At 40.5% G+C, this 12188-nt stretch overlaps 1 protein-coding gene across 1 annotated transcript in view; it reads left to right on the top strand.

Moving 5' to 3' along the window:
• ACER2 (alkaline ceramidase 2) overlaps positions 1-12188 on the top strand; it is a 51967-nt gene that overhangs the window by 15085 nt on the left and 24694 nt on the right. Inside the window, exons 2-4 of the mRNA XM_077249702.1 lie at positions 2339-2453; positions 3586-3727; positions 8735-8872. Of these exons, the coding sequence (XP_077105817.1) occupies positions 2339-2453; positions 3586-3727; positions 8735-8872 (395 nt within the window). The remainder of the gene's footprint in view (positions 1-2338; positions 2454-3585; positions 3728-8734; positions 8873-12188) is intronic.

Raw genomic sequence — 12188 nt, 5'->3', positions numbered from 1 at the left:
TCTGGTGGATGTTCTCATGAACTGCAGCCTGGGAACTTTTTCACACGCTCCAGGTCATATGAGGACATCCACCAGGGGGCGCATCACCGCGACTGAAGGAAATGTAGGTCAATGACCTACATTTCATTCATTCGCCGGGGATTACAGGCACGGAGCACAGCTGCATTTAGCAGGGCTCCTGCCTGTAATATTAGTTAACCCCTTCAGATGGATTACTTCGTGGGACGAGACGGTTCACCAGAAGGTATGTATCTTGTGCGTTTATTATTTTTCAAAGCGAGGGTGTTCCTGATGGATTGAGAGAACAATAAATTATTACAACAACCGCTGTGTTTATTGCATTAAAATACTTTTAAATCATGTGTGTGTGTGTTTTTTAACCCTTTCCAACAATTGGATTAATAATGGATAGGTGACATAATTGACGCCTCTCCATTATTAATCTGGCTTAATGTCACCTTCCAATAGCAAGGTGGCATTAACCCTTCATTACCCCATATCCCACCGCTACAGGGAGTGGGAAGAGAGTGGCCAAGTGCCAGAATAGGCGCATCTTCCAGATGTGCCTTTTCTGGGGTGGCTGGGGGCAGATGTTTTTAGCCACGGGGGGGCCAATAACCATGGACCCTCTCCTGGCTATTAATATCTGCCGTCAGTCACTGGCTTTACCATTCTGGCGGAGAAAATTGCGCGGGAGCCCACGCCAATTTTTTCCGCCATTTAACCCTTTATTTCAGCAGCTACAGCGCTGAAATTTTGCACATACACACTACTAACATTAGTAGTGTGGAATATGCAAAAAAAAAGGGGGATATGAGATGGTTTACTGTATGTAATCATGTCTCATATCCTGTCGGGTTTGTGCAGGAGAAATGAAAAGCCGGCAATTGAATTACCGGCTGTTCACAGATATCGCGCTGAATGAAATCTAAATACAGAATATATATATATGTGTCTCAATGACATATATATATATATATATATATACTGTATATATGTTTTCCCGAACATTTGAGCACATAAATCCATTAGATGTCGGTTTTGCAAGCCTGCGCGAAAATCTCGCAGTACAGATGCCATACGGATTACATACGGAGGATGCCATGCGCAAAATACGCTGACACACCCTGACTACGGATCAATATTTTGGGAACATTTCTCTGTATTACGGCAGTAGTACGGACGTATAATACGTGGCGTATTGTCTTACGCCAAGTGTGAGGCCGGCCTTAGGGTGCGTTACCCAGTTGTAATCAAGGTTACCTGGTTAGAGGCCCACTCAGAAGTTTTTCCCCACCCCGATCAAAACCCTAGCTACGCCTTGGCTGTAAATGTTTTGATAAAACTATGGGAAAGTTATGAAATGTCCTATAAATGTCTGTTCTGTTCCTGATGTAAGGATTTCGGCTTTTAGCTGAGATGAATCTGTGCTGCACTTTATGTACAGGCTCAGTAGCGAGGCAATGCTGTGAGGTCGGAAGTCAGGGAAATTGAGGAGTTTGAATTAGAATCGGAGTCTGGATTTGGCTTACCAACTCTACAGCCCTGTTATTGCCATACCCCTTAAATGCCCAAAACCAGCGACTCTTGAGATACACTATTGATGTTATGGGGTTCATCATGCTTCCATCTTGGTGACCTAACAGTGTGGGATGTTGTGTTGTTTGAGCAAAAATAATGGAATCTGCAATGTGAACAGAGCCACGTTTGGAATTCTGATATGTGCCCCACAAAAGGCAGTTCTTCGTCAGCACCAAAGCAGTTTATGAGCTCATTTAGACATTTGATTTTTCTTCATCTATGAGAAAATTGGACCGATTATTCTGATCAGACAGGTTGGAGTTGGATCAGAGTGTGGTCTGAGTGTCATCTGATTTTCTCGTACATAGAGAAATTTAAATAAAAAATTCTCCATCTGAGAAAATCAAACTGCCTGTGGAAGTCTTCCGAATTAAGTCTGATTTTTTTCACGGACCAATTGACTTGCATTGCTTATTTTGATCCGACCCTCACAGGTACTAATGATAAACACGGATAGCAATCGTACGCGAAAATCTGATGTCTGAATGAGCCCTAAAGCCGGGGTCACACTTGCGAGTCTCTCGCATCAATACCCGGCACTGCCGCCGGCACTCAGCTCCGTTCAGCTGCATGCATTTCTATGTGCCGGGTATTGATTCACGAGACTCGCAAGTGTGACCCCGGCCTAACAGATGATATGGCACTACATTCCACTTCCATGCTTCTATTTTACTACTTTATTCCTATTATTTTATTTGCTTTAGATTTGTTTATTTGCTTCACTTTTTGATTTTGACTTTCCTTTTTTATATTATAGATCAGCAACATTTTGTTTTTTGTGCTGCCTCCCATATGCATGTACCTGTTCCGACAATATGCAACTTACTTCAACAGTGGGATATATTTAATATGGATCCTGCTCGTAGTAGTTGGTAAGTGTGTGGGTGTCTTCTAAACATGACGTGTATGGGAAAAGATTTCTTATCAGCTTCCTGTTTGCTGCCTTTCTCCCAAGCACATATCTCTGGAATGGATTAGTACAGCATGCAGACGGGTCAGGGTTTACATCCTGGACTACAGTACGGAATATTCCAGCAAAACAATAGTTTTCACATTGTCTCCTTAGAAGTTCCTGGGTATTGTCAGACTCGTATATCTGACCCAGTACATACGACATGCGACATTTAATGATGTAGACTATGTTCTTTTTCTCCTTACTGACGCACTTTCATCACTATTTTTTTGTTACTGCTTAGGTAAAAGTATACAGTCCCTTTTCCTTCTGTAATATGTTGCAAATTAGATTGTAGCATAGGCTGTACTAGGTTTGCTAGGTGAAAACCTTCAAAATGCCAATGGTTCATTTATATAGTTTAACATCATTAAAGGGTTTGGACGACCCCAGCTTAATCATTTGAAGACCCCCAATTAAAATAAAAATAATACCATCTGTAGAGATGCATTTGCAGCAATGTCGGTGGCGCTGTTCCCGGAGAGTGACTTGGTGTGTTGGGTCATCATGTCCTGACATGTAGTCAGTCATTGGCTGCAGCACATCAGTATTCCATCAGGGTGAACATTCACTCTGATAAAATAGTAAAAGCTGCAGCTGACAAATTTATCCAGAAAACTAGCCTAAATAGCAGCTGAGTTTTGTTTGAGTGCGTAACTAGTATAGATTTCATTTTCTGGCCCATGGGTAGCCCAAGGACGTGCCAGATTTCTTTAGAGGCGTATTCCAGGTGGCCACAAGTTGGTCAGTACTGTAAAGCATTATCCTCACAGTGATACTGACCTCTTATGACTTGATGATGCTAAATATTGAGTTTCCATAGGTAGTGACAGCAACTTGGTGCTTACAATGTGTTGCGTCTACTATAGTATGTCTCTGTGTCCTACGTGTGCATCACACCCTGTATACAAAAATACATGTCTGCCTGTCACACATTGCTACATTGGGCCTTACATGACAATAATGCAGTGCATGCTTTCTGTACATGAGCATACTTGGAGTTCCTGCTACATACCATAGGTAAAACTAGTATGTCTCTTTTACTTATACAGGCATTGGGTCGGTTTACTTTCATGCAACCCTTAGTTTCCTGGGACAGATGCTTGATGAGTTGGCTATCCTCTGGGTACTTATGTCTGCATTAGCAATGTGGTTTCCTAAAAGACACCTTCCAAGAGTTTTCCGTCATGACAGGTAACTAACAACATAGATAACAGAATTTGTATATTTACCTTCCATCTCCTATATAGAGCGTTTGCATGTACAGATAACAGTTAACTTTGCTATCCGCCATACTTGCACACCAATTCTAAAATGCTTAATTGGAAGTATTTCCAAATATACTGTATTATGCCACCATATAGATGTAATGTGCCTCTGTATGGCCCCAATATAGTAGGAATTTTTCACTTTGTGTTTCCATACATTACTAACTTTTCTCTTATGTGACCCCTAAACATTAATAAAGTCCCCTTATGTAGCCACAATAAGGTAATAATGTCCCCCAGTGTGGCCTATGTATAGTAATGTCCTTGAATTCTGGCCTGCGTTTACTAATAATGTCCATCGAATTCTGGTCCCCATATTGTAATATTGTACTACAATTCTGGCTCCATGTAGTAATAATGTCCTCATTCTGGCTCCCATCAATTCATAATGTCCTACTATTCTGCTTCCCATAAGATAATAATATTCTCATATTCTGGCTCCATAAGATAATATTCTCCTCAATTCTGACTTCTTAAGATAATAATGTCCTAAAATGCTGACCTCATAAAATAATAATGTCCTCTATATTTTTGACCCCCTTAAGGTAACAATAATAATAATTCTAGCACCATAAGATAATAATGTCCTTCAATTCTGGGCTCCATAAGATATTAATGTTTTCAAATTTTGAGCTCCATAAGATAATGTTTTTCAGTTATGGACCATTAAGATAATAATGTCCTCCAATTTTTGGCTCCATAGCATGATAATATTTTTACATTTTGGCCCAATAAGATGATAATATTTTCCAATCCTGGTGTCATAAGATAATAATGTCTTCAAATTCTGACCTCATAAGATAATGTCTTCCACTCTTGACCCCTCAACCCCTTCCCAACATGCACCGTATATGTACAGCAAATCGCTGTACATATACTTCCTGGCGATCGCGCGGGCTCAGGCTTAGCGCCGCTGCGATCAAGTGCAGGTGTCAGCTCCATATGAGACACCTTGCAGCAAGGCCCACGATCGGTGTTCGCACCAATTGTGGGCGTTAAACCCCTCTGATGCTGTTGTCAATAGTGAAACGACATCGATAGGCATCGCAGAGGGAGAGATTTCCCTCTCTGCTCCAATCGGCAGAACGCGATTGCGAATGCATTGTGCCGATGGTCTCCATGGGCCAAAAGATGGACTCCGGGTCACACACGGATGGTGGCCTGTAAGCTTCTGCTTAGAGTAAGAGCTGACCCGCCTCCTCCCTGCCTGTGATTCACTGTTCTAATGACTGTTCTTCGATCAGTCAGTGTAAACTTGATGTCTCATCCTGGGACAATGTAAAAAAGAAATAAAAAAAAATAGTTTTGCAAAATTGTAAAAATATTTAAAAAAAAAAATCACAAAATAAAGAATAAAAAAAAGAAAAATATTAATAGAATATATGTGACAACAAAAATAAGCAAAAAAAAAGTACACATATTTGGTATCACTGGGTCCGGAACGAACCGACGTATATAACTATCCCACTAGTTGTTAACCCTTTCAGTGAACACCATAAATAATTAAAAAACAAGGCAGAAAAATGATGCTTTATCATCATATCGCCAAACAAAAACTGGAAAACAACACGATCAAAAAGACAAATGTGAATAAAAATGGTACCGCTGAAAACGTCATCTTGTACCACGAAAATGTAGCTGCCATACAGCTCCATCAGCTGAAAAATAAAAAAGTTATAACTCTGCAAAAATAATAATCTTTTCTGTAAAATAGTTTTTAATGCGTGACAGCAGCCAATTTGTAAACACTTAATAATCCAAAATCAATTTGTGCTAATTACACTATAAAATCCCATCAGTATCATACACACACCACTACCGGCAATGAAACCGAAGAAGCACAATATATTCATAGTAAGACAAAAATTATTTTATTAATCCCATATTTAAAACCACTTACAAATCAGAAAACCAAAACACAAAACCCAAATATCTCAGATTGAGAGGGACCGAATGATCACTATTCACATACAGCATATGATAAGAGCGTAAATATTAATAATGCCTAAAAGGGCTATAGTGAACACCAAATATCCAACCACTCTATGCAGACTGTGCAGCAGCCTAATAGGGGTAGTGGGTCTAAAGCCCAATATATCCCTGGTTATAAACTATCAAGAGCGTACTAAACATCTCCTAATTATCAATATATAAACCAAGAGAATAATACAAAGTTGAAAACATGAATAGCGCTTAACTTACATAGCTTAGTGAAGAGTCCCGGTCCCTCCAACCCCGACGCGCATTTCGTAAACACTTCAGGGGGCGTCCTGAATAATATTGATAATTAGGAGATGTTTAGTACGCTCTTGATAGTTTATAACCAGGGATATATTGGGCTTTAGACCCACTACCCCTATTAGGCTGCTGCACAGTCTGCATAGAGTGGTTGGATATTTGGTGTTCACTATAGCCCTTTTAGGCATTATTAATATTTACGCTCTTATCATATGCTGTATGTGAATAGTGATCATTCGGTCCCTCTCAATCTGAGATATTTTGGTTTTTGTGTTTTGGTTTTCTGATTTGTAAGTGGTTTTAAATATGGGATTACTAAAATAATTTTTGTCTTACTATGAATATATTGTGCTTCTTCGGTTTCATTGCCGGTAGTGGTGTGTGTATGATACTGATGGGATTTTATAGTGACAGCAGCCAAGCAGAAAAAAATATATAAATTTGATAGCGCTGTATTCGCAACGACCCGAAGAATAAAGTCGTCTAATCACTTATACGGCATGAGAAAAATAAATAAAACCAATTCTTCACCTGCTATTGATTTTTTCATTCTGCCTCCCAAAGATCGAAGTAAGGCTCAGCTCACATTTATCTTGTGCTCTGCGCTGTGCATTTACACCAGTAAATTTTTTAAGTGATTCAGATGTAACATCTTGGTGGAAGATTCCCTATAATGAGATGGAGGCACTGTGGACGCTGTCTGACCTATCATCCGACGGTGTTTGCCTTTTTAGGCGCGCATAAGAGCGCGGTCCGACACAGTTTTGTGCACCTTTGAAAAGAAGGACACCGCTGAACAGATAGCAGACAGAATCCTGAGTAACTCTGCTGCCTCATAGTGAATGAGTCCCTCGGGGGTTTCATCTGAATCACGTCGCTCAGCTCAGAGATTTAGATGGAAACCCCAATGTAAGTGCTCAACGTAGAGTGCTGGATGCATATGATCCCAAAAGTTATGTAAAATGTTCCCAATAAAAGCTTCAACTCAATCCACAAAAAAAGCAAATCCACACTCAGGTCTGTCATCTGTTAACATAAATTTAGGGGGTTTCCACCTTACTGGTAGTACAAAGGCTCTGAAAAAGTGAATTGCCTCCTCGCTCTCCCCCCCAAAAAAAAATTCAGCAAATTCTGTGCTCCCAAATCCAAATGCCCCTCTCCCTTCTGAGCAACAGTGTGCTTAAAACAACATTTAGCATCCACATGTTTCGCATTTCTGTAGCGATGAGAACCCAACTAATTTATGGGTGCATTTATCCAGAAGCATGAGCTGGGTATAATGTACTGGGCACTACAATGTACTATTGACTACAATGTACGGGCACTACAATGGCAGTTTGCAATTTTCACTGAGCAGCATTCATTGCTGCTTGTTTCTGGGAAACACCAATAGAGTCAAAATCGTCACTATACTTGTAGATAAATTACCAAAGGAGTATAATTTTCAAAATGGGATCACCTGAGGAGGAATTCTCCTCTTCTAGCACTTAGGGGTTCTGTATATGAAGTCCATAAACTATTCTAGGAAAACCTGCACTCCAGGATGCAAATCGCGTTCCATCCTTCATGAGTCTGACCCTATGGCTGAGCAGTACTGTACAGCCACATGTGGGATATTTCCACATTCAGCAGTAATTGTGTGGCAAATTTTGGTGCCATTTTTACTAATTTCCTAGTGTGAAAATGTAAAATCTGGGGCTAAAACAAAATTTTAGTGGTAAAAATGTGATTGTTTTTTCTTCAGTGTCCAATGGTGTAAAATTCTGTGACACACCTGTAGTGTCAACATGATGACCACACCCTTAAATGAATTCATTGAGAGGTGTAGTTTGTAAAATTGAGTCACATATGGGGGGTTCTGCTGTTTTGGCATCTCAATGGCTCTGCCAATGTGGACAATCATTTTCTGGACATGCGCTGTGTAAGGTACGCATGCGTATCGAAAGAATGCGTACTTTACACAGCGCATGTCCAGAAAATGATGTCACCACCTCCACCATGCACATAAAAAACGCAAACGCATACTAACAGGCATTTAAATGCATGCGCACGCAGCGCTTTTGTTTGCGTCATGCGCAAGATGATGTTTTGGCATGCGTTTGCGCATGCAGATGATACGCTGCGCACAGAAACGCTAATGTGAACCTAGCCTTAGCTGTACCCTTTCCCACACCAAGTGATCCAGTCCTCTACTACCTTTTTCTGGGTGGCTCCCTGCGCCTCTCCTACTGCGCAGCTGCAGAGCACTCCGGCATCATGTTGCATAATGACGACACACAGGCATCAGGTTGCAAGCCCCGCATGCGACATCGAAGTTATGCCAGAATGCTCGACAGCTGCGGGTCTTTAATACGCCAGCGGCTGTGGAATAAGCGCAGGACAGGGAGCCAGTGCTTCATTGCTCCAAAATAGTTTTCAACTATAAGTGCATCCGAGAATGCACCTTCAATTGAAAATAGTGCTGACCCCGATGGGCCCCCCTTACTCACGTGCCAGTTGACCATCACACCCTTGACCCTTCATGTGTGGTTCATCTCACTTATGACTTGCCATACCGATGATGTATAAAAAAAGAGTTTACAGTATAATTAAAAGTTTTACATAGCTGGAAAAATATGAACGTTTCCTTTTGAGTTTTAAAATTCTCCATTATCCTAAAAAGGATGATTTTAACATTGATTTTTTTTTGTCATAGATGGAGATTTAAAGCTGTTGTTGGAGTTCTCTCTGGCATCACCACAGTTTTGGCATTTGTCAAACCTGTAATTAATAGTATATCTCTGATGACATTGGGAATACCTTGTACAATTCTACTTATTACTGAGCTTAAGAGGTGAGTATACCAATAGAACCCATTGTTGCCCTAGGATATGTATTATAGATGAATGTACTAGGCTTAAAAAGATTTAAGCCTCTTTCCATATGCTGGCACAGGACATAACCTTGGGAGACAAACAGAACATTACATCACAAAAATGATGCAATACGACAGGTAAAATCAATGGGGTTTTGTTATAATAGGTGGCCATGTGTTCTGTTACCCAAACAGTACTAGAAAGTATGTAAAAGTATGTAAAAGCTGGAGAAAAATTGCAATACAGATTCCTATACAGATGGACTGAAGGTGTGTGTATGTGCGCGTTTCTGTCCTGTAGTACAAAACCTGGCCCGTAATTGTGGGACAATTTTGTTTTTTACCATTAGGAACCCTTTCTTCTATATACGCCACTGATGATACATAAATGTAAGTACATTCTGCTGGCTTTATGGCAGGGAATGATGCATTTGTGGGTTTTCACAGAACCAGAAAAGTGAAGAAGAATGGGAAGAGAAATACTGACTGATCTTGCTTGTGGTTTCTATGTTCCTTACTAGTCCCATCTTTTGAGATAGGAAAACAAGCAAATGAAATTAAATATATTCTTAAATATCATCTTCACGTTTTGTGTGGGCTGCTAAAACTAGTTATGGAGTAAAAAACAAAAACAATAACATGGATGGCATGACTGGGAGGCATTGCTGATGAAGCTGCAGGCCGCCGTCTTCCTGTGTGCGCTCACTGGAGATGCTGATAAATGTTGCCGTTTCAGCACTGTCATTGTTCACAAACATGTGGCCTCATGTTTCCTGGAAAAGAGACATCTGATCCTTCATTCTGTCCATTTTACGCAAAATGTCAGATATTGCTGTCACTAGATATGCAGTCTTCTTAGAATTTTCTCCACATATGTCATCATTTGCCTTTTTTTTTTTTTACAGTAATCAGTATGTACTAACCTACTTGTGGAATAGATTTAGTGCAAGAGCTGTCGAATGTTCTTTTTCAACAGGGTAAAGATTTAGTGGTTCATTTTTGTAACATCTGTTCCATTTCCTCACTCCTCTGTTCCTGCTTCAGCCCCTGGGCATCTCTGCATTTTTTGTGGGTGCCACAAAAGTCCTAATTTATTAATGGGACGCTAAATCAACGATCCACTGAGATGGTTCTTGACTGGTTTTGATTGTGTCTTCCCAAGAGTCTCAGGCCGGGCTATCTGCTATTTAAACCCTTGAATCTCTGGCTTCCTCTGCCAGTCAACAAGTTACGCTAACATGGTCTACAGCCCTATTCCTTGCTATTGTTGTGCCTTCCTGATTTATTCCATTTTATGCCTTTGACTTGTATTTTGATCACCCAGTTGTTTTATGATTTTATCCCTGACATCACCTCTTGGTATTGGCCCCACGTGACGACCATTATTGCCACCAGTTCCACTGGTCAGCAGCTGTCTCTGTGGCCCTAGCCCAAGTGTCCCTGTGTAAGCCCAGATCCTTGCACAGGGGACAAAGGGTGAAGGCTAGGGCAATCATTGGGATCTGGTAAATGGAGTGGCTTGCGTTAAACTGGACCATGGAAGCTCTATTAACAGCTGCCAGGCTTCCATGAACAGTTTAACCATGACAATTTTGTTATCAGAGAAAAGAAAGCCAGAACAAAAAAATCAACTTCAATTTCCCATTTGTAGCTTGCTTTCCATTGTAGGATATCCATTGTAGGATAAAAACACCAACCACTTGGTTTTTCCTTTCCTCCAATTCATTTTGGAGAGACTGGAACATAACCCTTTGTTGTTTGCTGTTACTGTGATATACTGTACATGTAGAATGGTAATACTTAGCAGCATGGTGGCTCATTGATTAGCAGTACTGCTTTGCTCCGCTGGGGTCCTGGTTTAAAATCCCACTAAGGACAACATCTTCAAGGAGTTTATATGTTCTTCCCATGTTTGTGTGGTTTTCTTCTGGGTACTTGAGTTTCCTCCCACACTCCAAAGAGGTTGTCTAACACTGCGAAGAGCCTTTCTAACTATTAACCCCTTCCCGCCGCGGCCCTTTTTCGTTTTTGTGTTTTCGTTTTTCGCTCCCCTCTTTCCCAGAGCTATAACTTTTTTATTTTTCCGTCAATATGGTCATGTGAGGGCTTTTTTTTTAGCGGGACGAGTTGTACTTTTGATTGACCTCATTGGTTTTACCATGTCTTGTACTAGAAAAAGGGAAAAAAATTCCAAGTGCGGTGATATTGCAAAAAAAGTGCAATCCCAAGCTTGTTTTTTATTTGGCTTTTTTGCCAGCTTCACTAAATGCTAAAACTGACCTGATATTCTGATTATCCAGGTCATTACGAGTTCACCTAACATGACTGGGTTATTTTTTATCTAACTGGTGAAAAAAAATGCAAAACTTTGCTTTTTTAAAAAAAAAAAAAAAAAAAAAGGCGCCATTTTCCGATACCCGTAGCGTCTCCATTTTTCGTGATTTGGGGTCGAGTGAGGGCTTATTTTTTGCGTGCCAACCTGACATTTTTAATGATACCATTTTTGTGCAGATACATTCTTTTTATCGCCCGTTATTGCATTTTAATGCAATGTCGCAGCGACCAAAAAAAGGTAATTCTGGCGTTTCTAATTTTTTTCTCGTTACGCCGTTTAGCGATCAGGTTAATGCTTTTTTTTATTGATAGATCGGGCGATTCTGAACGCGACGATACCAAATATGTGTAGGTTTGATTTTTTTATTGTTTTATTTTGGATGGGGCGGAAGGGGGGTGGTTTAATTTTTTATTTTATTTTTTTTTTCATATTTTTAAAAACATTTTTTTTTACTTTTGCCATGCTTCAATAGCTTCCATGGGAGGCTGCAATCTGTCACCACTGGATCGGCTATGCTACATAGCAGCGATCATCAGATCATCGCTGAATTGAATGCGCGCCGACCACAGGGTGGCGCTCACAGCAGGCATGCATCAGTAACCATAGAGGTCTCAAGGACCTCTATGGTTACCATCCTCAATTCAATTGTGAAAGGTAGTATTATTCCAAGATCTATTGATTAAAATCAACTTTTGTTTGTGGGAAAATCCCTCTAAATAGTGATGAGCGAATATGCTCGTTACTCGAGATTTCCCGAGCACGCTCGGGTGACCTCCAAGTATTTTCTAGTGCTCGGAGATTTAGTTTTCATCGCCGCAGCTGAATGATTTACATCTGTTAGCCAGCTTGATTACATGTGGGGATTCTCTAGCAACCAGGCAACCCCCACATGTACTTATGCTGGCTAACAGATGTAAATCATTCAGCTGAGGTGAGGAAAACTAAAACTCCGAGCACTAC

This window comes from Ranitomeya variabilis, chromosome 1, assembly GCF_051348905.1.
Source record: "Ranitomeya variabilis isolate aRanVar5 chromosome 1, aRanVar5.hap1, whole genome shotgun sequence".
NCBI lineage: Eukaryota > Metazoa > Chordata > Amphibia > Anura > Dendrobatidae > Ranitomeya > Ranitomeya variabilis.
Note: the sequence above shows the minus strand (reverse complement) of the source record. Positions and strands in the feature narration are given on the sequence as shown.